The sequence below is a fragment of the Melanostigma gelatinosum genome (assembly GCF_949748355.1).
Source record: "Melanostigma gelatinosum genome assembly, chromosome: 7".
Classification (NCBI taxonomy): Eukaryota; Metazoa; Chordata; class Actinopteri; order Perciformes; family Zoarcidae; genus Melanostigma; species Melanostigma gelatinosum.
Window position 1 is genome coordinate 4632178 of NC_136640.1, and position 25552 is coordinate 4657729.

General features: G+C 41.5%; 2 protein-coding genes across 7 annotated transcripts; one reads left to right on the plus strand and one right to left on the minus strand.

The window, feature by feature from the left end:
• Positions 1 to 10237: 10237 nt before the first annotated feature.
• On the plus strand, positions 10238 to 13939 carry LOC306779581 (endonuclease domain-containing 1 protein; the record flags this gene model as incomplete). Its single annotated transcript, XM_079271547.1, has 5 exons — positions 10238 to 10348; positions 10471 to 10571; positions 10740 to 10854; positions 11426 to 11582; positions 13548 to 13939. Exons 1-5 carry the CDS (start codon positions 10271 to 10273, stop codon positions 13937 to 13939), a joined length of 843 nt encoding a protein of 280 aa, XP_079127673.1. The 5' UTR covers positions 10238 to 10270.
• Positions 13940 to 14135: 196 nt separating this feature from the next.
• Positions 14136 to 25271, minus strand: LOC306779871 (TRPM8 channel-associated factor homolog). Of its 6 annotated transcripts, none has more exons than XM_079271938.1 (12): positions 25154 to 25271; positions 22604 to 23345; positions 21799 to 22015; positions 21419 to 21704; positions 20173 to 20474; positions 19496 to 19664; positions 19219 to 19313; positions 18736 to 18946; positions 17284 to 17520; positions 16359 to 16582; positions 16116 to 16229; positions 14136 to 15228 (listed from the first exon to the last, which is right to left on the minus strand). In XM_079271938.1, exons 2-12 carry the CDS (start codon positions 23233 to 23235, stop codon positions 14974 to 14976), a joined length of 2742 nt encoding a protein of 913 aa, XP_079128064.1. In that variant the 5' UTR covers positions 23236 to 23345; positions 25154 to 25271; the 3' UTR covers positions 14136 to 14973. The 6 variants fall into 6 exon arrangements, with proteins under 6 accessions (XP_079128064.1, XP_079128066.1, XP_079128065.1 ...); XM_079271940.1 differs by having other exon boundaries at positions 22604 to 23254; positions 25154 to 25178; XM_079271939.1 differs by lacking the exon at positions 25154 to 25271 and adding an exon at positions 24651 to 24717 and having other exon boundaries at positions 22604 to 23254.
• Between the last annotated feature and the right edge of the window lie 281 nt (positions 25272 to 25552).

A 25552-nucleotide genomic window follows, 5' to 3' on the forward strand; every position in this document is an offset into this window, starting at 1 on the left:
TTTCCGCAAAAGTAGTGATGCATTTTTTTGGGATCGACGGCGAAAGGTTTTATGGTGTTCGGATGTGATCCTCGGACGAGAGGAGAGAGATGGATTGTTCTCTAATCAGCCGATCAAACAGTGTATTTAAAAATGACAACTTAGGCTTAGCATCGCTCACAAATCCTTTACCTGGCCTTTAATCGCCCTTCCCGTCTACGAAACAATGACTGTGAAGCCAACGCGAGACTGAAACACTGCTGGTGCGTGGTGCGTATTACCTGTGAGTTAAGAATGTAGGATTGACGTGTGGACAATGCAGAACTGTGTCTGGCCCGCGCTGAGGCCTAAAAAAACCCGTCTTTTTTATGATTCCTTTTTTATTTCATTTGTTTGTTTTTTTCATTTGCATGTTGTTGTTTGAATTGTTTTTAAAGACTTTTCATTGAAATGGAAAAGAAAGCACACTTAATTCGCAATAATGTGTTTGTGATATGAACTATTTTGGCCAAACTGGGCGTGTTTTAAACTCTGTGTGTGCCTGTGTGTCTGTTTGTGTGAGTTTATCTGAGCACTACAGTAGCTGTAGCCGGCTCCATGCTAGGTGGTATCTGTGAGAGGATTTGAGTGGCGCGAAGGTGATGTGAATGTAAGGAAAGTCAACATTAACCTGTTCAAAGTCATTGTTTTGCAAGTCACAAAGGCTCAAGTCACAAAGGCTCAAGTCACAAAGGTACTGAAGTCCTGAGTCAGCAAGTGTTAAAGACATAGTTTCACCTTTCGGGCAATTATTGCGAAACTCGAAGTGTGAAGTTATGTTTTTTACGAGGGGCTTTGCGCCAGACTATTTCTTGGCAGTAACTCCAGGAGGTCACTGTGCCCGCCGAGAAATAGTGCCACACATAACCCCTCGTAAAAAAACACAGCTTGTCACTTTTACCCTTTTGGTTTCTGCACAGATTAAACAAACGGGATATAGACCAGACACCTTTGCAGGTGCTGGTGGGTTAACTCTACGCTAACCGTCTCCTGGTAAAAAAAAATTAATGAGCATATTTCCCAAAATATCAAACAGAGTCAAGTTGAAATTATGATCTTCTTGCCATTTGCAATTCCATTTAAAATCAATAACCTAATACTAACATACGCATTTACTAACCTCGACCATTACTATGTAACATGCAGGACAACACACCGACTATGTCGTGGGCAACCAAACACAGAAGCGTCTGCACGTGTGACATAGTTTTGCAACATCCTTTTTTTTTTAACGTTGAGTGAATGAAACAAATTGTGGCCGCTAATGACGGTTTAGCCGTAAAGAAATGGCGCGTTTGTGCAGGATATCGCGATAGTGACGATTCTCTCTGACCAATCAATGTTCAGCAGTGTTTTAATTCCAACTTCTAGTGTCGGCTCATCTCGCCCGAAACCTCAATCAAGATGTACCAAAAACAAAAAGGTACCAGGTACATGGATCCGAACCACAACTTTTGCTCATGGAAAACCCAAAAATGAGCACGTTTAGTAGAGCCGTGCTGTACCACGCAGTGGAAATATACACGTGCACACTCGAGCGACATACAGAAAGAAGCTGTAGCTTTAATAACATCGTAACTTTTAATCTTTGGGCTTGGCGAGGGAACCAAGTATAAGTGGTGTAAAAGTCAAAGTCATGTGGAAAGTTGCATTAACTGTTTCTCGCCACGTGAAACCAGTTTTTTACCTTTGTGTCCTGCAAAACACGAGTTCTGGAGAGAGAAGGTGAGAACTCTGCTATCTGCCACTCTGCTCTGCACGTGAGCATCCAACAGGCAGAATAAATCAGCATTTGAAGACCGAGCTGAAATATTAAGGCTGAGTTTGTCGTAATGGGATTAATCTCGTCAGCCTGCCAGCATGTATATTTATAAGCTCGCACTGGTTTCCTTCTTTTAACCCAAAGGCCCATTATGTTATCCTCAACCCGTTTAACTGGACTTCTCAAGGCGACTTTAACGGGCACATTACAAGATAGCTGAAGTGCAAGTGCTGAGTTAGGAGGATGTGTTCAACGTCTCTGAACGATTTGACAGTACAGAGAAGGCGTCCATCCAACGATGTGTGAGCTTTAAGCCTGGAGACAATAGCTGTAAATAGGGGGTCGAATCAAGGGCAACAAATTGCCATTTCATACAGTATTTCATATTCCTGTGAAGGCCTACATATCAAAGTATGGTCAAATTCAGTCGGTTTTCTTTTGATATATATTTTGTTATAATGCTGCATCATGTCTCTGAATGGAAACTCGCAAGATCAGATGGCTCGCGCGAATGTACCTGAACTGTAATTGTGTTTGCCATCTGATACAAAAAAGACATCAGGTGCCAATAACTGTGCTACCCCTCGATTCAATGTGACTCCACTGATGCATGAATGACAACCTGAAATGTTTCCGATTTCATATTTTGATATTGTCAGTGTGGCTTTTTTTCTTTTTCTTTTTAAATGATGATGAGAAATAACCTTTAACTTCTGTTCGTTTCCCGTTTGTTTCTTTGTTTGGTTTTGTAATTTGGGTCTTTTCACATTTTGCACAGCGTGGCTGCATTTGCTTCCCAAGTGTGTTCATGCCTCTGTGTGTATGTGCGCGACTGTGTGTGTGTGTGTGTGTGTTACCACTTTACTGGAAGGTCAGAGAAAAGCAAACCGAACCAAAATAGTGAATTATTATTATTTTTATTGTTATTCTGCAGACATTTTCTTGTCAGTGGGACCACTTGCATGTCAAAGCACTGCTGGAGGATCCGAGGGCTGAGTGCAGATGACAACAACAGTGTACTTAAGTGTACGCATTTCCCACAAGGCACTTGGATAAAGGAGAATGCTGTTTCATACTACAGTGTGTTAAGTCAGTGTTACATTCGCCAACAACGCCAGTAGTATCCACTCACAAAAATCTGTATTCCCATTATCCAATCACATCTGGAGTTGAAGTGTTTGATGATGAAATGGATGTTGATGATGAGCCTTAATCGATAATAGAAATGTTTGTGCGTTGGATGGACGACGACGATGATAATGTCGATGATGATGTCGATGGTGACTGAAAAGCCTTTACATTGGGAGCTTTCCTGGCACTTAATAGGAGACGCTTGGTGGAGTCAAAGTCATTTTGATTGTACTATCTGGGGAGGGTGGGGCAGCCATGTTGGGGTTTTGGAAGGGTAGGTGTCAGTGTGAATACTTGTACAAATGGAAAAACCAAGGTGGTGATGATGATGATGGGGGTTCGGGGGTCAAACAAAGCTGCACCGGGAACCTCCAGGCCTCAAGTTGACGCAATGACCCCCCCCCCCCCCCCACACACACACACACACACACACTGTAGGCAGTTGGGGTGGCTCGGCCGGAGGGTTGTGATTCTAGGCCTCTCTTGTAAATTGTCGTTCCGTGATCTTGCTTGCACTTTTTTTTTTCTTTCTTCATTTCCCAAAAATAAGAAACTAATTGTAAGTATGTGTGTGTGTGTGTGAGTGCGGGTGCACTGTTTATTTTTAATCGAAACCTTTTTTCAACGTGATTGTCTGTTGTGACCAACACTGGATAAAGATGAGTTTTTAATTTGTATTTTTTACCTTGAGAGGAAGACGAAATCTTCCTGGACATTTTTTAACCCCCGCTCCCTCCCCCCCTGTTCCTCCCTCTCTCTCTGTCTGGTACCTGGGAATGCTTTGAAATGTGGACTGTGACCGCATTGCTGTCATCACTGCTGTCAGTCATTCTCTGTGAATTCATCCGACTTTATCAATTATCCCAGTTTTTTCTCTCTTCCCTTGACTCATTTTTTTCCATTAAAAAGATGAGATTGAAAAATGACCTCTACCCGTGTGTTGTCATTGTGTGTGTGTGTGCGTGTGCATTTATTTGCTCTAGTCCGTGTGGTATAAATCACTGAATATTTGTGTGTTTTTGGACAGCAGTCTGTCTGCTCGTCTGGGTGTCTATTGTTGCCAACTAGGGCAGCTTAGTCTGTTCAACTTCTTTTTTCTTTCAGGTAGAAGACGTTCTCGCCCACACATTTCTTCCCTTACATGCAGTTTTTTTGTGGGCTTGGAGCACCGACCGTTTCTTCCTCTTTTCACAGTACAGATAAGAATCTATCAAAGCCGTGTGTTCAAAGTCAGCAACTGCGAATAACTAATTGTCATTTCCAATTTGAACACATTCACTAGAAACCTTCTTTTTTTTTTTTGCAGCGCACTCTAAAGATATTCTAACCTTTTCATGAGTTTGAAAAAGGAACAAATTGACTAGGAATTGACAAAAGATTCAGGGGGACAGCTTTGTTTTGCTTCTGCTGGCCTGAAAAACTGTGAATGGGGAACAAAAGAACCCTGTTGTCCGCAATTGTTTTCAAAACAACACTGCAGAAGAGAATACACTTTGCTATTCAGGGCAGGTACAGTTTTGCTATTTGTGATGTGTTCCTGGAGATGAGACATTCATCATAGCTGCTGTGTTGGCCAGACCTGGCTGAGCAACAGCAGCAGGGTGAAGTCAAGCTGATCAACAATTCCATTTTTTTCCCTTCCCTGCTTCCTTCAAGAAGCCATAAAAAAAATAGTGCACACTTGGTTCCTTGGGGGAATATAGGTATTTTTAACACTGCAAAAAACCAATTCCTCCATCCATCCTTTGGCAGAGCTCCAACCTTATCCAAAATCCTGCACTACACCCCCAACCCCCCGCCATCCTGTGCATACAGAAACCCACACACAAACGGCAGTGTGACACACACACACACACACACACACACCCTAGAGCCCCCATCTTCTTATGAGCTTCATTACTCTGACCCCAGTCTCCCTTTCATATCTCTGAGGATGTTTATGCACCATGTGTGTGTGCACTATGTGTGTGTGTGTGTGTGAGTTCCACTCAATACCCAATAGAATATGTGTATGTATATGTATTTAGGCCCAGAGTAAGCACAAGTGTGTTTATATGTGTGTTTTTGTGCATGTGCAAGGATGTGCATACTGTACCTCAATGTGTGAATACTGTACTACGTGTGTGCATGTGTGTGCGTGTGACTTCCCAGCCAATTACCACATCTCCCAGACAGACTGAGACTGCCTCGGCACTGCCAGCCAATCAGAGAGGGGCTGCGTACTGCCGGGCCGGAGGTGGTTGCTATGGTAACCAGGAGGCCTGTTTGCATGGTGGCTGATGGAAGAGTGATGGATTACAGTAATGGGATGGAGGGAGGGAAGGAGGGAGGAAGATAGGGAAGAAGGGAGGAAGAAATAAGCAGGGAGAGTTGGAGAGAGGTGAGGATGGGATGAAGAGAAAGAAAGAGGGAGAGATAGAAGGGGGGAGGGAAGGAAGGGGCAAGGGAGGTGAGGAGGGAGGGAGGGAGGCAGACTCATACATAAAGATATTGGAAATGTATGAATGCATCTGAAATGAAGCGACTTAAAAAGATGGAAAAAAAGAATGATAAAGGGGCAGTGGGGGAGGAGTGGAGGGGGGGGGGGCGAGATATTGGGAAATATAGGGTTGGGGGATGGGGGGGGGGCTCTTTAATGTGTGATTGAATTCCTCTCTTTCCTTCTTCTGTCTGCGGTGAGATGTGTGTCTGTCCATCTGTCCTTGCAGCAGATGGAGAGGTAAGTGTGTGGAGAGATGCAGCCTCACCTTTTTGCCTCCTCAGCAGCGCTGCAGAACTACTTTCAGTGTCTGGAACTATAAAGGCCAAGATGATGCACTTCAATAAGTCAGATGGAATCTTACAACTGGGCATGTTTTTTTTTTGCCAAATGCCAAATATATTTTGTTGTGTTAATAAAAATTTTGATGTGAAAATTCCCAAATTACAGGTGCTTTTTCCCTGATCAAAACAAAACAAAAAACACTTGATCCAACTGATTATTAAAGGTGATTATACGTATTTTGTGAATGTGAAAAAATACAGAAATTACCGCAGTAAAGTATTATTTTCACATGAAATGGGGGACACATTTTATTTTCTAAATGCTACATGAAGAAATGTAAATATCTCCATTTTGCTTGCAAATAAATGTACCTTTGGGAGGATAGTGCTGCGTTTATACAATAAATAGAGTTTCGGAGCGCAATACATGTATTGTGTTGAACCAGGTTCTCCAGCTGAGGTAAACACTTTATGTGACGGGCTTCTGAAACATATCTGTTCAAAATCAAGTTTATACATCATTTCTATAAAAAATTAGGAAAAGGTCATGTATTAAGCTGTTTAAATAGGGATCCAGGACCCCAGACACACCATTCGGGTTAATATGAATAACACTACATCCAGAGACAAATTAAAAAGCTGATTCCTTTACAAATTCACCCAACAACAATAATCTTCACTCTCCACACAGGATCAATACAAGAGAGCCCCGAGGCAATTAACAATCAAAGTGGTGAATTAACGGTCTGACCAGCTGATCTATCAAGTGACCAGGATCAATGTAAATCGAAGCGTGTGGTTCCCTGGGCTGAGTTTTGCCCCCTGGTCTTGTGGTCTCTCCCACCGACTGTTTTCCCGTTGAACCGCGTTGAATTCGCTCCCGTTGACAGACGGAGGCTGACGGTGCTTTTGAGTCGAGGATCAGACTAAATCTGTGTCTGGGGAACCAAACTCCCTGTGATCTTTTCAAGCGACAAAGTGCGAGTCAAGTCAATTAAAGATGCAGTCCACTCAAATTAACTTCTGGGCCAAATAATAATAAAAAAGAAAAAACATAAAAGACGTCCCTAAAATCCATCATAGTCGCGGTTTAATACGTTCTCCTGTCATTCAGAGTGTCGTCTTTAATGATTGTCTGCCACCGTCGTCACTTTGAAGCTGTTTTATGGCTGTGAAGCCATCTATTGAGACACAACTGTAATGTACTTGTTTTGAGTGTTGATAACGCCGCATATCGCTGATTGGACCATCAGTTTGCAGAAGGAGCTTTTTGTTTTCCAGGTGGTTGAACACTTGAATAATCTGCAATGAAATAGACAGAAAAAAAAGAATAAACAGACTTCAAGAGGTGAACTTGAAATCACAATTCAACACTGCAACCTAGAGGCAGACTTCAGCAACAACAGCTGCCTGTTACCCAAAACCACTAAATAAAGTAATGCTTTGCCTGCAACATCCGTCAATCAATCACACAGGACACAGTAATTCATAATTAAATCCAAGTGAAAAGTGAAAATGCAAAAGTATCGTGAAGTTGCAGGACATAAATAGATAAAAAGATAGATAGATAGATAGATGTAAACTTGATTTATCCCCAGGGGGAAATTCGTTTGTAGCAGCAGCAATTTACAGAGTAAAATATAACATATGGAAAGCACAATATCTACAGTACAATAAAATAACAGAGCAGACATTACAAAAATGTAATACTTGTAATTGTTTCCTGTGATTTTATATGTGATTTGTTTATTCAATTGTTGCTAATAGTCTTGAATCTAATTCTTTAAATCTGTCAATTGTTTTATTATCTGAGTCCTTAGTTTGCTTCATTTTCTTCCCTCTCTGCAAGTTTACTGTTTCCATCTGCACTTAGACAGAGAGGCAAATAGAAAGATCGTTAATAACTACGTTCATTTTATTCCCCTTAACTGTAATAAAGCGATTACCCTGAGAACACACAGTTACAACATTGTGTACTGCTGCTTACTGTCTTGCAGTCATGTACTGTGAGATGTGCACTGATCGAGTGGAAAATAAACGTCAGCAGAGCAATGGGAAAATACAAGGCTGATTAAATAAAGCTCCACTCTCTTTATCTTATCCTTAATGTTCTCTGTGTTTTCTCTGGCATCAACCAGCCTCTGTGGCTCTCTTCCAGCTCATAGTCGACCTTCAGTGGGCCACTTTTTATCCAAAACAATTTCTCCGGATTGACGATGACTTTATAAATCAAATTAAGATCCATTGATGCCAGTAGGGAAACCCATCGTCAGATTTTCACTCATTTGAACAGTTTAGGGGCGGAGGGCAGCCACAGCACAGACTCCACAAACTAGTTTAGAGTTTGAGTGACGATTCAACGTGCAATTTAAAGCCGGATCATGTTGTTGCAATGCAACAGCAGTAATCACTCTTCATATCATGCACTATTATCTCCGTTTCATTGACAATGCTGGTGTGTTTTGTGTTATATACTTTTCCACATATATGTATACGTGTACATTGTCGTTCAATGTTCATGCTTACCGTTGTTCTACTTCGTTGTCCTTGTTTTTTTGTGTATTTGTGTATGTACGTTGAGAGCGACAGAAAAACCGGAGTCAGATTCCTTGTATGTATACGGATACATGAAGAATAAAGCTGATTCTGATTCTAATATTGGGACATTGTTCCAAGATGCAGTGTAGCATGATGAGTTTCAACAGGTCTGTTGTTCTTTATGCTCCTTTAGTTTTGCTGGAGTTTTGACCTCTTCAATCGATAAGTGGAGTATATTTATAATATACTCCACTGTATATACAGTGGAGTATATTTATTTGGGTCTTTGGATATTTATTTAAAGGATGTTTGAAATCAGTAGGGTTGCCATGAATATTCAGGGATTTAACAACACTGTGTTCTGAAAAATGAGGTTGAACCTTAAAAGAATTAGCTGGTTTGAATTGAACAAATTCAACTTTTTTACTAATTGATGGCTAAAGATGAAAAACTAGCACATGATGGAGAATATTTTGAAAAGTTGGTTGTGATGTTTCTTTGGTATCTGTGGCTGTCTCCACTCAACACAGGCTCGACTGTTCACCAACACTTCTGACACAAACACAAAACTGAAAATCTGTTTTCCCAGCGCTCACAGCTCCCAACCTGCTTCAGCAAACAATAAAATGACGGCCGGTGTGGCCGCCTGTCCGTGGTTGTGTGGCAGTCATCAGAGGTGCAGCACACTACTGCATTTAAAGGAGGATGTAATTAGTCAACAAGCAGCCGCTGTGCCAATCAACTCACCTGTCACTGCTCTCATGAGCCAGCCCCACACCTCTCTCTCTCTCTCTCTCTCTCCTGTCAATTTTAATTTTGTGTGATCCATAAGCTGCAAGAGTGACAGAAATGAAAAACGACCGCAGACACCACTCTGTTGAAGGCACGATGGGCGAAATCAATCGTTGAATAAAGCACGGTGTACTGGAGAACAGTTGTGCGACAGCAGGATGCACATCTCCAGCCGACCTCCTGACCTCTCTGGCTGCATGGCGCTGGTTCTTCGCACATTTAGAGCACTTTAGAGAAGTGGGAGGAGTCCACATGTGAGGTTTGCACTCAGCCGCTCCTCTGATCGTGGGAAAAACAACACATGAGCAGATATCTTGGTGTTACCTAACCTAAAGCTGGGCGTGGGAGACTGTGAGTGAATCTGCCAAAATGCACATGTTGTGAATAGTCCAGGAGGTGAACTTGATATCATAGTACAGGAGTGTTTTCGTGGTATCAGAACTCATTAATAGAGTCAGAGACTTATTGTCAAAGGCACTGGAACACAAATTCCGCTGAAATGTCTCACCTCACCGTCACCACAAAGCTGTGACTCCCTGTCAGACTTACAGTAACTCCGTAAAAATGATATTGTTTCCAAGGAAGTAAACAGTGTGTATTGATTTCATACAGTATCAGACAATACATGACTTACACTGAAGGCTTTAAAACCAGTTGTGAAAGAAGTACTCGGATCAAAAGTAGCATTACTGGTTAGAAATTATTTGTAGCAAGTCCTGCGTTCAAAATACACTTAAAATACCAAAAGCAAAAGTACACTTGGATGACATGAAATGTTGTCATGGTAGTAACACATAAAATGTCCTCTTTACATACACACGTTATCTCGCATCTTTTACAAATTCCACTGGGATTCACAGCAGCGCTGACATTGTTCCTTTTTTCTACACACTCGCTCTCGTTCATCCACACCGACATCTTATGTTTTGGCCAAATTCTGGTTCCCGGCACACAAGCATCACGTGTTAGCAGGAGTTCAGATAAAAGCAGAGGACAAACGGGGTGAAAGGTGAGGAGAAGTCACACATAAAAGCCAGTTTCTGCTCAGAGCGGACCGTGGCGGGCGGACAGGTGCACCAGCAGGTGAGTTGAAATCCAAACACAAAGAGCACAAACAAACCTCTTCCATGTGCAGGCTGAAGCTGTCTAAGTAGACCTACATTATATACCATACACTGCAATGTTAGATAAAAGACGTATTCTGTTGTATTTGATTCAACTCTGTAGGACGGTCAAGAATCCCTGATACCAAAGGTTTGGTCCAGGATGCAAACTTTGGTAACTTTGTGCGCTCTTCTCTCACTCCTCTTCTCTGTTCATGCAGATGTTGTGGAGCGTTTTGAGGTTCGTGACCTTATTCCAGTTCACCAGAAACTTTAAAAAATCGAATCTGTGTGTGTGTGTGTTGCACAAGTGGCTCACTTAGAAGCCTGTGTTTTTTTGATATATGTATGTTTTTGTCCCAGGATGTGCCAGAATGCATGAGTTACTTCTATAAAGAGAAGGTGCCAGAGTGGGGGGCTTCTACCCCCGGTGCTGCCCGTCTCTGTCATCGCTTCAGCAACAGGTAGGGAAAGAAATCAGACCTCTATACTTTAGTTTATATACGGAATTATAATGTCAACTTCACAAGTGCACTCAGTCAGATGTAGATTAGAAAATCTGACTATTGTTTTGCAGCACCTTATTCTTTTCTAGATCCCTGGATCATTAAACTGAACCTTTGCTCCACCAGGTACCACTTTGCCACGCTGTATGACACTAACCATCGTATTGCCGTCTACGCTGCCTATCACTTCCAGCCCAGCAATGGAGGAGGCAGGGAGAAAAGGTGGTTTGTGGAGCCTCAGGTTCGTGTGTATTGTACATGTGCATCAACGGCATTGATGGGGACAAAATCATCAGAATGTGTGTCATAGATATCAAGTATGGAGAGAACAGTGTCGTCCAGTAATAGAGCACTGATTGTAACACAAATGTACAGTGAAATACCAACAGTGACCCGCTGTATTATGCTTATATTGATGTGAAAGCAATGCATTGTGGGAGTCATAAATCTCACACCCATGATCGAAACGGTCAAGTGATTCTTTTCACAGTAATGTATTGCTTACAGCTGCCAAATTACTGCACATTTTGATCACAATAACTGCTGCCAGGAAAATACTGTCTTTTGAATTATTACACCAAATAACTGTAACCACAGTAAGCTGCTGTATTCTTTTGATCCAGTAGAGATATCGTATTGTGCAGAAGCGTAATGGCAAAGCTGCTGCCAGTAATTGACTGTAATTTTACAATGTTATATTCAACATGAATCAACCGTAATACATTAATATCTTTCAGTATATGATACCATATGAGTCACAGTGACACGCCTTGTACATGTACATTTAAATCGGAGGGGTTATTGCCTTGCAGCTGGTAAACATGTCCTGGCAAGCAGAGATGAAGGACGGCTACTGGCTGGGGAAGGACCACCCTGGCGTCTACCAAGGAGAGAAACAGGCCCTGAATGAGGATTACACACACTCTGGCTTCGACCGTGGTCACCTCAACCCCAATGGACACCACGCAGGTAATGGAGGTTGAACATGGGTGATTTTTGGGGGCAAAGATGTCAGTTGAGTTCAACATCCCCCCCCCGCCTGACGTGCTGGATTGGAAACCTCCGATACGAGTGTTTGATTATTACTTTAAATCAATGCTCTACAATGAAATGATTACTTCTTTTATTTTGTCCAGTGGCATTCACACAAATTCACATTCTTGTCATTTAATGTTCCTGTGAGGAACTTTTAACTATGAAACCATAATCCTCATACGGCGGTTTGTATGATAATTTACGAAAAGTTACAAATTTTTTGTGCGTTTTCCAACAAAAGTCCAGCAACACGCATCAATTTACATTCGCTACATGCCTCTTGTTGTTGCTGAAGTACGCAAGTTACGTGACAAATAATTGACATCTCATTCACATGGGGAACAAACAGCAGTCTCCTGGATGAACGGTCGCTGTTGGACCCATCCACCTCTTTATACTTACATGGTAACATACTAAAATATTTCGTGGGGTATCTACGAATTATGACGCCTTCTTTTTTGTAGGTATAGCTATCAACACTGGATGAGACCAGCTAGATGAAGCAGTGATGCCTCTTCATGACCTATATAAGTAAACCAGACCATCGGTGAGAAGATTGGTTATTTCTACAGTTATTTTAAATGCTTTTTATCAGAGAAACTTCTTCTGCAAAGACTCCAGCGGGGGCCTCCAGCAGTGACCAGCCCACCAGGCTTAAAGTGAGGGGAGGAGCCCAACACCACACTGCTGGAGGCCCATGGCTATTGCTGGGCCCGCTGGAGAAAAGGGAGGCACGGGAGAACCACAACCAGGACTGAGAGGGGTAGACTTTCAGACCCTGCTGCAGCACGATGAGAGGTTGTCTAAACTCTAAAGGGACGCTGGTGCTCGGAAACACTACCACTGTTGTCCAGAGGGGCCGCCAAAATCAACACAATAGCAAAGTTTGTTGTAGTAACTTTAAGTTAGTTTGTTGTTTATTAAGTGATATTAAGAGAGAAAATGTATGATGCCCACACAACATATCTACTAAATTATAATCCAGTCAATAATAGTTGAAACTGTACAAGGTTTTTACAGTGATGATTCCAATGGCAGCATCTGTAGTTGATAGTCCTCACTGTAGAAGTTCACTTGATATTGAATGTTGTTTTTACTCAGATTTCACTTTTCATTTTTCTCTGTGATACAATAGAATGAAGGAATAATAGCCTTCTGTATCCAAACGTAATCTTTACCGCAAAACTTTGCATCAATACATTACACTGAATCACGGAAGGTTAAATTACTTTCCGGTGTCTATGATTTCGTTAATTGGTGTCCGTTATAATAGCAACCTCAAGGCAGCGCTGCGAGGCTGCTATTATATAAATATAAATAAAAATATATATAAAATATATATTTTATATATAAAAGATAAATATCTGGATTCTTATCTCAGTGTTAAATCATGCAGTTAATAACAGAGGGTATTTGCAAATACTTAACTACTAATTGTCATGTCTGTCTTACACTTCTATTCATATGTTTTACATAGAGATTAAGAATTGCTTATAATTATTTCCCATTTTTTATTTACTTGTGATCATGAAATGAATGTGTTTGACATGAAATGATTCCTTCATCTGCATCCTCTAAATATGTTATGATCTCAGGCTTGTTATCACAAGATTGTAAAAAAAAAGGAAATATCTCTGAAAATATGTTTGTATTTTTGTTCAGTTAATTTAATCCCTTATTTTTTTTATCTGCAACCGAAAAAAGCACATATATATGTGATTAATATACTATAATAGGTACGAAACAACAATTATCCTCAAAAGTGCAGCTGCTGTAGCCTTGGTTTATAATTTAACAAGTTTAGAGAATATTTTGGGTGAACCTGGTAGAATGAGAATAATGAAGCTACTCGACACATCTTGGTCACAAGCTGTAACTTCATTTCTTTCTCTCCTACAGTCCCGACCCGCAATGCCACGTTCACCCTCACCAACGTGGTTCCTCAGAACCCCAAACTGAACCAGAACGCCTGGAGGATCCACGAGTCCAAGCTCACTGAACTTTTCCGGGACAAGTGCTCCAAGGCCTTCGTGCTGGTCGGCGCCGTTCCCTCTGCAGACAACTGGATTGTGAAGAACAATGTGAAGCGCGTCAACATCCCAGACTACCTGTGGAACGCCTACTGCTGCGTGGACAACAACGGCAGACCCGTTCAGAGTGGCGCCGCCACGGCGAGGAACACGGAGGACAACTGGGTGGAGAAGCTCTCACTGGATGAACTGGGAGAATTCCTCCAGCAGTTCTCCAATCCGCCAGCAGGGGAGCTGTTTTACAACAACTGCAGGGCGTGAGAGATAAGATAATATAACCCTTTATTAGTCCCGCAGCGGGAAGATTTACAATAATAATAATGGGATGACAGAAACAAATATTTCAACTGTGGCCGCTGTGGTGAATGTTAACATTTAACAGCTTTAAGACGAATACATCCCTTATTATTCTTCTCATTCAACCACAAATAGATGAATAAAAATAAATAGAGGGAAACAATGAATTGTCTTTTTTATTGACAGCAAAGGAAAAACATAGCAAGTGTCTGTCTTAGGAACACAGCCTGAATCACTAACTGCCATTTACATGAATATATTGTTTGATTAAATGAATGACAGAAATTATGTTCTTGTCTTGTCAAAAAGATGAACCAACCCTTCAGGTTTAATGTATGAAAAAAACACCCACGAACCCAAGAAGCAATTACAGGAATTGTTTAAGTATATATAGAGTAACTTGATACTTTGTAACACCTTGAGAGCAAATGATCAATGAAAAAACTTACTGATTCACAAAAGAAACATCCAAATATCTGTAAAACTATGAAAAGTAATATGACCCTGAAAGAAGTTGTACTTTTCAATGAGAACATGCCTTTTACTTATGCTTCTCCTGATGTTATTATGGTTTCTGAAAACCATTTATAGCTGCTTTAAGCAACATTAATATATTTAGAATGTGTGGAATGTGAAGGGAGTCGATCATAGTGACGAACCCACAGGGAACAACTCTGCGGTGAGTGTTTCAGCTGATTTTACAGCCCAACCAGCAGTATTATACTGATTTTAGCTGCACGTTCTAAGGGAATCGCCATTTTTAGAGGCTACATGAACAGACCTAGACCTGTAATGTGAATCTTTTTAGTTGGTTACAAAGAGTATTACTGTTCTTTTGCACAAAAACTCTTACAATAATAAAAAATAAGCCCAGTTATACAAATGTATTCCCAATTACAAACCACCACCCACCTCTGCAATTTTAATCAGCTGCAGTCTGAAAGATGGGCAGCAACCCCTTGATATGATGACACGTAATAGCTCACTGATATGTCAGTTCAGGTACATGTCATCTGATATTCGACCATGGGGTGTTCCTTCCAGGTATCCAGGTTGAAGAGTTTCTCCTCAGTAGCTGTTTCTATGGGCCATCCCCAGGCTTTAAAGAATGCAGACAGGTCCATCCCCACAGTCTGGGAGAAAGTCACAGCATACAGGTTCATCTTTCCGTCGTTGTCACTGGGAATGTCGGTCATCTCGTGGTAGGCAGCAAACACCTTCTTCAAGGCATCCCAGCCAAACTGTTCCTGGAGCTGCATGGAAGGAGACAGAGGTTGAGGGAAAACACAGTGGGTAGATGGCAGAATGATGAGCAAGTTAACAAATGAACTGCAGTGAAGTCCTAAGAGGCTATTTTAGCCGCACGACAACGGGGCTTTAATGTCACTCGGTCCATCAATCCATCACTGTAGTTCAGAGGGAAACATCTTAACACTTATTGAATGAATTGCGATGAAATTTGATAAAGACATTCATGAACCCCCAGAGGATGAGTTATAACTTTTATGAATCATAACTCAATTATAATTACGGCTTTTCAACGTGCAGTACTCTATCCACCTGAGATTTAACTGTAGGAAGAAGAAATCATTTGAAGATGGGAGTTGAAGACCCTTTTGACAGATAGCGAGTTGTTCCACGGTCAGCCTACTACCAGTTTACACTTGAACCACCTTATGCCGTAACATGGTGTTCATTGTAGAAAATCCATTACCAGCACAGAAGTCTAGTAACAAAAAAATAACATTCAGGGTGATTTGGTCCAGCTCCACCTCCTGCACCAAAGGAACTTTCACTTTATGAAGCATCAAGTTGGTTAAATCAGTTTACCATTTATAATTCAAATCTAAATGCTATCACCTGTGCTATCACCTGTACTTTAAGCATACTCACGTCAACATGCAAACAAGTTAAACATTATCTCATACGCAACTAAATTCAGCCATAAAACTAACAACTGCTCAGGCCGAATTTTTTTAAACTTTCTATTCCATCTACAGCCTCATAGGGGCAGCGGCGTGACTATAGACTTAAAGCCTTACTTGCACTTCCTGGGATTTGATGCTGGATAAATGGTGACTCCTGTGTGACCCAAGCATAGCTTCTCCACAGAATTTAAAACACACTCGTTCTTTTTCACCTGCAAGTATGTCTCCAGAGCCACCCACACTTTCCAGTTGCTGAGCTTCTTGCCCCCTTTAACATACTCGTCAACAGAATTCTTCCGATTTTTTAAGGTCAGAGATGGATGAGCCTGCATTGAACAAATCATAATATTATGATGTCAACCAAGGGGAAATAACCGGACTGAGATGTCCAGTGATGGAAATGTGATCACAGAAAAAACAAATGTGTCATCCAAGATAAAAGTGTTTCACTCCACCTTTGCCCTGTTGATCCCCAGCACCTCTTCATGCACATACACTGACCACAGGTTGCATGTGCACTCTGTGGTGTGTGGTGGGAACTCCCAGCAGCCTCTTTGTTGGTTGTGTCCCAGTTCATGAATTTCTCCCCACAGGCCTTTGGTCCTGGCGTCACCTGGTCTGACCAGCTCAGCTGCTATAGATGAGTTCATCATGACAGGATACCCTGAGTGCATCCAACCTGGCCGGAGAGAGGTTAGTAACACAAACATGTGTTAAACATTTGAATAGCAATGCGCATTAACAGAGATGTCTTCGGGACATTGTCTCCGGATTCGTACGAAGAGCTGGTGTCCGCCCGATTTGGCTACTTTTGACCTGGGAAACATGGCGTCGATGAAATACTGCACAATCGTATTAAAATAGTTGTATCTACAGTAGATTATCAATGCATTTATGTGGGGCTTGTCCAAATCACACAACACAATATAAAACACATGGTACCTAATACAATATAGAGCAGTCAAAAACAGCTGCGGCGCCTGGCTCTAAAAACTGTGGTCGCCATGATCTCATGAGGTTATCGTTGCCCACGTGTGCATGACATCAGAGTCTGGATCAAGTCCGACACAAATCTAATCAGTATGTATTGTGCAACGATCAATGATTCTGTGCAGGCCTGGCTCATCCCGAACAAACCGAATCATAGTCCGCCGTTGCTAACTTGTGTTGTGTTGTCGCTGTGGCCCTCGCGTTCGTATGCCACTACTCGACCACCGTAGATCTGGGACTAAGACAGAAGAAGTTTTTTCTTTAAATTGTATTCATTTCTAAACAGTTTTAAGAATTTAAATAATGCAAACACCATACTTTTTTTGCAGCACATGCTGCGAAGACATCCTTTGATTGAATTGTGAGTACGCGACAGCAAAACACACTTACCAGCCGAGATCTGCACATCTGCTACAATGCGTTCTTTGCGGGTAAATCTGTGCGGTATGACAGCCAGATCTGCGACGCCTCTCATGATGTCATTCCAAAGTGCTTCCACCTCATCAAGGCTCTCCAGGTCTCGAACAACGTCTGACGGCACACTGAGGATGATGTTGTCAAACTCCAGCTCTGCCCACGGTGAAGGAGATTTGCGCAGCCACGACCAATGAGCTGCTGTTGTCACGCCTGAAACAAACAAAGGGTCGAGGTTGGAGTGCAATCAAAACAAAGCTTTGAATTATAGTGATTGTTTTTCAAATGCCCCATTGTAGGCAGACTGTAAATACAGCATGACGTCCTCATGCCAACAACGGCATGTTTCAAAGAAAGCATTGCTTCTTTTCCTAATGGGTTTCATGAATACAACATACTCATAAAAGAAGGTAAAGTAGGGTTTTGTTTATTAGGTTATTGGAGATAACGTGTAGTAGTATTATATATTGTCGTGGCAAAGTGACGAGGACAGAGAGTCAACTGGAGTTGCCACCAGCGGGTCGTGTTTTAATAAGAACAAGCCAACATCAACAAGTTCAGCATATTGAAACGACTCCCAATGTACTGCTTTTTACAGCTCATTCTTATAGTCAAAATTCATGCCTCCTTTTGCTACGTTCCACCAATCAAACCAGTCTGTTGAATCAAAACAGGACACATCTGGACTCCTAATTTGGGCAGGTTCCTCTTTTGTTCTGGGCTCACAGGAAACAATTCCATGTAAGGGGTTGTTTTGGTGCTCTTGAGAGATTAATCACACTTTATCTGTCCGAGAGAATCATTTCCCAAAAACGGTACTTCGGAGCACAATAACACGTTATGTAACTTGTTTTTAGTTCAATTGAAGGGCAGTTGAATTCACAGTTATATGATTTTCTTCAACAATATCAAGAAAGACCACATACGGTGGGCAGAAGTGGAGGTTGATGGGTCCAACAAACAAACACAGGACTTGTTAAACCACGAGACGGGCGCTCTGCACCACGTCCGTGACAGTTTTGTTGTATAATGTCGTCCGGAAAAAAAAGTAGTTTGAAAAAGAAAAATTGTCCATTTGTGTCCCTGAACACGAAACCAATACATACTCAGGTTTAACATTTCCATTTATTTGAATGTTGATTAATGTTTAAATACAAATTTAATGGAATCAAACTTCCATAAATGAATCAAATAATAAAACATGATGTGTTGAAAGCTACCCGAAAAAGGAAAGTGTAAACTGAGTTGAGTCAGTCAACAAGTGTTCCACAGCCCTCTGGCCCCTAACAGGTTATTGAAAAAAAAAGAAAAAGTAAACCAGACCAGAACCTTTCTTTCCAGGCAGCAAATGTTCATACTGCTGCACGATGTGCATTAGATTCTCCTCACAGTCCTTTGTGGAGCATGAACAGACAGTGACACACTCACCTGACTTGTAATAAGGAGCCGGTACAGCCATCTGCACTATGACCTCCTCCCCCTCCACCTTTGTGTTGGGTGGAGCCACCAGGTAGACGAGTCCCCCCCACAGGTTCCACACCTGCATCTTCTCTGAGGTCACAAGAAATTTCTCATGAACACGAGGCGCTCTCTTCAACTCTTCAGCTTTCAGGTAGTCAGTTTGACAACCGATCAGGATCTGAGGGAGACATGGATATGTGTTACTTCTTGGAAAAAGAGCAAGAAAAGTTAGATCTTTGTTAGGAGATGCATGCAATTCAATGGATATAAAACAATGCCAGAATAGCATGGATAAATTGAGGTATACAATTATATTAATAGAGGTGAAATGTACAAGATACTTTTGTGATTTGGGGCTTTATTGACAAAACAGACCTGACTTAGAGGTATAAATTAACAGAACATTGAAAAAAACACAACAAGCTTAGGAATCAATTGTGTGTACCGTACCGTCCAGCTCTTGTTGACCATGTTCGCTGGTATGATCATCTCGGTCTTCATACCAGGAAAGACGTACAGGCCTGTACTGATCCACGTCTCCTCTCCTGGCACAAATACAGATTAGCAAAAAGTCACAAGAGAAATTGAACGGCCTTCATGTGAATGCAATGTAATACCACACACACACACACACTACTGCAACATATTAAATTGTAGAGTGACAAATTACAGGTCGGCATGTTGATCTCACAATCATTTAACACATGTATTCACAGAGAGTTCTGACCTGCTGTGTTAGCATCAATCATGATCCTTTGGTTTCCCACTGTTGGCATCAAAGGCTTGATGAGGAAGGGCAGAAGGGCATCAGGATCTTGGGACACATTATATACCGCTGACCCTAATCTGAGAAGTAGATGGTCCTTTGGTGTCTTCACAGGGTTCTTCTCACTCACCTTGAAACAAAGTGAACATGAATAATCTTAAAACGGATCCCTGCAACACAACCTGATTGGTTGATAGCCAACAGGTTTCCAGTGAGGGCAAAAATATGAATGACTAGGCCTAGCTTAGTGATGACAACAAAGGACACTAAACATACTCACAGCAAGTCACAGACTTACTGAGGTGAGATTTTGCAGTAACGAGTAAAACGAGCAGTTGACTGACAACTTTGTCCCGCTCATTTTCTGTAACCAGTGTAGCATTTAAGTATCGAGGAATGAGCAAATTAGCTAGCTAGCTAGCAGATAGCTGGCTAGTTAGCTAGCGTCCTAATTCCGCCATGCTACTCTGGCCAATTTCCCGCTTACTAGCCATCCGTCCCGGTGAGCTGCAACAACACTTTACAGCCCCACTGACGTGTTTGTCACCATAACAACCAAGAACAATCACCATTTTTCTTTTGTAATTCATAACATTACATATATTCAATCGTAGACTCAAAAGTCCTTCATGACCCACCTGTGGCATGCCGTTGGACCTCAATATGTCAGTAAGGCCGGACAGCACCTGTGTGTAGGAGCTGCTATCATAAGCCTTCATTCTCAAGTAGTTGGTGCAATCCACGCCCAGTTTCTTAAGATGTTCCTCCTCGTGCTTGCCAAGTTTTTCACCCTGGGTAACATGACCAGCAAAGAGACGTAGAAGAGAGCGGAAGTGGTAGGTGTCTTTCTTGGCCTGGGTAGGCACATGGACCTTGAAGGAGCTTTCACTGATGGTTGCCGGCAACAGGCTCAAGCCCATTTTGTTCAGGATCTTGTTTCCTGAAACACAATTAAAACAAATATCACCTGATCTACTGGTCCCCCAACATTTAAATATCTACAAAATAGCCTTTTTTGTCTCTGTACTCTTATGTCTATACTCTTTTTTAACTTAGGTTTATGAAGGTGTGTTAGATGTACGGTATAAAGCAGTAGCCTGTTGATAAGGAACCACAATAATCGCTTGGGGTTAGAGTTGAGGTGTCGAAGAGCAGAGATCTTTATGGGCCCAAAATGCTTCCAGTCCCAGATAGCCCCTATGGACAACTACCTACGTACTTACACAGAACTGATCCGAATAAACCCGAAGATAATTAGACCCAATCCAAAAAAACAGACCCTGGGGAGAGAACAGCTACACTGGCGACAGCATGATGTGCTATCAATGAACGAAAGAGTTGCTGTGAATCAAATTCCTAAAAGTAAATCAGATCTGTTCTGATCAACTCAGATATTGTCAGACAGATGCAAGATCCGTGACAGTAAAACGAGACCCTTCCCAGACGAATTTAACTGAGCATAATTTGGGTCTTGGGTCAGTTCTCAGTGTCTGGACCACTCTATGGTCTTTGTGCTTGTTTCTATGGTCTCATTTATGTGTGTGTGTGTGTGTGTGTGTGTGTGTGTGTGTGTTTGTGCTCCCTTGCTTGTTCTGTCATTCCCAACGTGCCCTCATGGTGTCATTGGTGTTCTCCGGCGCCTGACTGACCTTCTCACTTTCTCACTTTGTCCATTTCGAACCCCACCACTGTCATTTCTGCTGTACTTTGACACTGAAAATAATAGTATTTAGCGCTGTGGAAATCATTATGTGGGGCTGAATTTACATGTGCCTGATAAGTGTCAGTCCAGTACGATATCATATGGACATGCTGAGCAATCCTATATCACCAAGTGTTGAAATGAGAACCACAGAATAAAACTTTAGTGGTGCATTATCATACCTGAGAAATCTGTCATCGGGTTTTGCCCAGGGTGAGTCTGTGCCCAGTACCAGGCATGTCCACCAATCAGCAGACCTCCTCCCTCTGCCACAAAGTCTTGGATTTCCTCCACACGATCGTCGCTGTACGCTGTACAAACGAATACACTCAGGTCTTTCCTTAACTCAGTCTCCTCATACTTTAACCCTGACTTGCTGAGAAGTTTCAGCTTTGGCTTAACACCAACCACCCCCTTCCGGCCTTGGTCCAGCCAACCGATGGCATTGTTCCAAAATGAAGCCAGTTTCTGTAATGAAAAGAGTTAGAAAGAGTTTTCACTACGTGCTCAATATAATTTACAAAGAATGATTTCTGTTCATATAAAGAAATTGAAACAGCACCTTTGTTTTCAGAGGATATTCATGTGTGATCACGATGACTCGTCCCTTCCCATAGTAGGTTCCTGCCAGGAATGCCCGCCCATCCTCAGTGGTACCAATGGGGAATGCTAGCGGGCCGTGGACCAGAGCCTCAGAAGCTAAAATATCATCGCGGAGGTCAAACTCTGAAACCCCCTGGAGTAAGAACTCTAGGTCATCGGCAAAATCCTTACCGACACTGTATGAGGGAAAACAGGAGGGAGAGAGCAACACACAGATAAGAAAACATCCATCATCCTCATCCCCTATATCAGTATTCTTTCGTAAATTTTTCAGGAATAATAAACTTTATTTATAAAGCACTTTCAAGGCAAAGGTTGCAAAATGTTTTACAAGATATTATTTAAAATATTTTAAGTTATACAACATTGAGCAAAGAAGCAACATATGAGAAAATAAATGCTCAATAAAAGAGTCTAATCACAGAAACAAATGTCCGTGAGATGATCTACATTTGTTTGATGAGTCAAACAGACTTTCAATAAAGAAAATCTTATAAAATGTTCTTAAGTAAGTAAACCTACAAAGTTATGTATAACAAATCAAATGTGTCGTATTATGCTCCTGCCGTGGATTAAGGGTTGGAATATTACAACCCGCTCATTAGGCAAAACAATGCAATGTATTAAATGACAATTAAATGAAGTAAATTGCTTCATTGATCAAACTGTATAATTTGGTATTAATGATGAGGGCCACACATGGAGCAGATTTTAAATAAACAGAAAAGTCCCACATTTGAAATAGAAGAGGAGTATACACTTACCGTAAAGCCATCCAGGAGGAGGGGATCTGTGAGTGGACAGGCAGGATCTCTGCCTTCCCATAATGCGTAGTGAAGTAGATCCCAGCCACAGTGGACACTTTATTCCCTGGAAAATGTAGATTTGCGTTCTCCTTAGGGTGTCTTTGAGCCCAGCTCCACGCCTGCCCTGCTATCAGCACTCCTCCTCCAGCTTTCAGAAAAGCCACCAGGTCCTTCACGTCTGCACCAGCACTGTAGGCGTCCGTCACGTACACACCAACCTCCCTGTTGTCACTGAAGGCCCCAACAACTGTGGCTTGGAAGCTGGATTTGCTGAGATTATCAGCGACTCCCTTGATGTCTTTGTGGACCCCCACAGACATGTTGTCAGATCCATCTCCTCTCAGCCAGGTCAGAGCATTCTCTACCAGAGCAGGAAAGGTGGTCAGGTAGGTCTCATGACCCAGGACCACAATCCTCCCACGGCCGTACAGAGAGGCTGCCATCAGGACCTGGCCTTTGCTGTTCATTGCTAAAGGAAAAGCGTGGTCTCCAGTCAGCAACAGCTCACTGGGGACAGAGGAGACACGGATGTCCAGCTCCCCAAAGCCTCTCATCAGGGACTTGTAGGACTGTGTGGGTCGGGTGGACATGGTGGGAAGGATCGATGAGCTGAAGTTTGGATGAAGAGGGTGGATGGCAGAATAGCAGAAGAATAGTGTTGAGTCAGAGATAGGTTGTGTTGGTGGATTGTCAGACTGTCCTGTGGGAAAAGAACGAGCATTGCAATCAGCTTGTGCGATGTTGCATGAATTGTCGACAGTGGTACAGGGATTCATTCTGCGTTATGTCATGTGTAGGAATAAAAAACAAATATATATGTGGGTGAGAGTGTTAAAGAGGGTTATCTGTTGCCTTAGGACAGAGGTGTGCAGTAGGGATAACATGTTGCTGCATGCAAATACCTTCTGTGATGTTGCATGAATAGTTAACTGTAGCACAGAGGTTCATTTTCAAATGATCAAATAAAACAAGTTTAAATAAATTCGGTGTATTTACTCAGTAAATTTGTTTTGTGCAGCAAGCACAGCTTTAGTCATTATATTGTGACATATTGTACATATTTGGCCAATAGAATATCCCTTTGTTTTACATTTCTACAGATTTTAAAGAACATCCCATTACAAGTCCTCAATTTGAGCCGAATACTACTATTTTTTTTCTTCTTTTTTTTCTTTCTTACTGTTTTTATAAATGCTTTTATTGTTTCTGTTTTTACCATGTAAAGTGTCTTTGAGTGCCTTTTAAAGCGCGAAATAAATAAAATGTATTATTATTATTAAAAGAAACCTGACTGCGGGCAACGACGAGGAAACCATTTATTTGTTCTAAAACACCGATCAAATATGCTTCTTTCATTATAAAAGCAGCAAAACTCAATAAGAAAGTGATGACGTGATGAATAGGCAACAACGAAAAAAACCATTTATTTATTTATTCTCAAACACCTATCAAGTATGTTTCTTTAAAGGTTCAGTAGATGTACATTCACTTATGTTGGCAATGTAGTATGATAAATTATTATCAATTCTTTCCGAAAAAAGGTTATTTTATTCATCTATTTATTTTTATTTTTGTCTTTGTCAAGGATATATATGTTTATGCTGGGACATTTCAAGAATATCTTTCTTGTTAATTTGATCCCATGTGGATGTTGATTTCTTGATATTTTCAGTTTTGTTGTTTAAAAATAAAAATAAAATATATATAAACAATATATGTCATTATATATGTGACATATTTTTCCAATAGAATGTCCCTTTGTCCATTGTCTGTGAATATCAGTAGATATCATGAAAAACATGAACCAAGAACATCCCATTACGAGTCCTTCATTTGAGCAGAATACGAATATTAAAAGAAATCTTACTTCGAGCAACGACAATTATTTCTAACTTTTTCGAAAACACCCATCAAGTATGCTTCTTTACAGGTTCACACAAATGTACATGTTTTTATGGTCAAGTTATCTCTATTCAACCATGCAAAAGAGTGAAATTTATCTTACCTTCCACTCAGAACACCTCACTTGTCTATACCTGAAAGTAGGTCCCTCCACAACTTGATTCATCATACCTACTCCTGCACCTCATTGTAATAATTACAGACATGTTATAACACATTGTCATCTGAGGAATGAAAAACAAATGTATGTGGGTGAGAGTGATGAAGAAGGTTGTCTGTTTCCTGAGGACAACGGTGTGCAGTACAGGGATAACATGTTGCTGCATGCAAATAACTTGTGTGATGTGGCATGAATTATCGACAGTAGCACAGGGATTAATTCTGCATTACCAAATAAAACAAGTGCCCGGCTTCAGAGCAACCTTCAAGACAAACAGTCCTGTAGATCTTTTACAAATACGACAACGTAAGTATTCTAAATGTTTTTCCTGTTGCAATGAAGAAAACGGCGACCTGAGCTGTTGCCCCACCAAGAACATGAAAGCGATATGAATATCAAAGTATGTACGATATATATATACTGCAGATAACCCAGAGGTATTATACCTTCTCACTTGGATCTTCCTTCTCGGTTGGTTTTCGGTCTTGCTTCTCTTGTCTTTCTTCTTTCTTCATTCTTGAGCAGAGACCAAGTCCACCGCTGCGTCTGTAGAGCGAAGTCCAGGGTCCTCTCAGGTGGAGCACTAGGATGGCTCTTACGACGTTATCCTCTCGTCTGTTAGCGTGTCGCTTCTTTTATAATACCTTTGGGTTATCTTGACCCCCCTCCTTTTCTCACTCGGCACCTGATCCATTCTTCATCATTATGTGTGTGCTTATGTTGTGGACGTGTGGAAATCACCTTGCCTTCCGTTTGGCCTGATCTTGCAATCCTAACGTCTCTGCATTCTTCAGTGGGGATAATTTCCAAACAGGCGTATTAGTTGCTTGCTAACCACCGTATAA

Excerpts from the sequence above, each read along its gene's own strand:
- LOC306779871 (XM_079271938.1), bottom strand. The coding sequence starts at position 23,235 with ATGTCCACCCGACCCACACAGTCCTACAAGTCCCTGATGAGAGGCTTT. Across the intron at positions 22,016-22,603 it reads TCCTCCTGGATGGCTTTACG|TGTCGGTAAGGATTTTGCCG; the intron begins GTAAGTGTATAC and ends TCCCTCATACAG. Across the intron at positions 21,705-21,798 it reads AATATCCTCTGAAAACAAAG|AAACTGGCTTCATTTTGGAA; the intron begins GTGCTGTTTCAA and ends TTTTCATTACAG.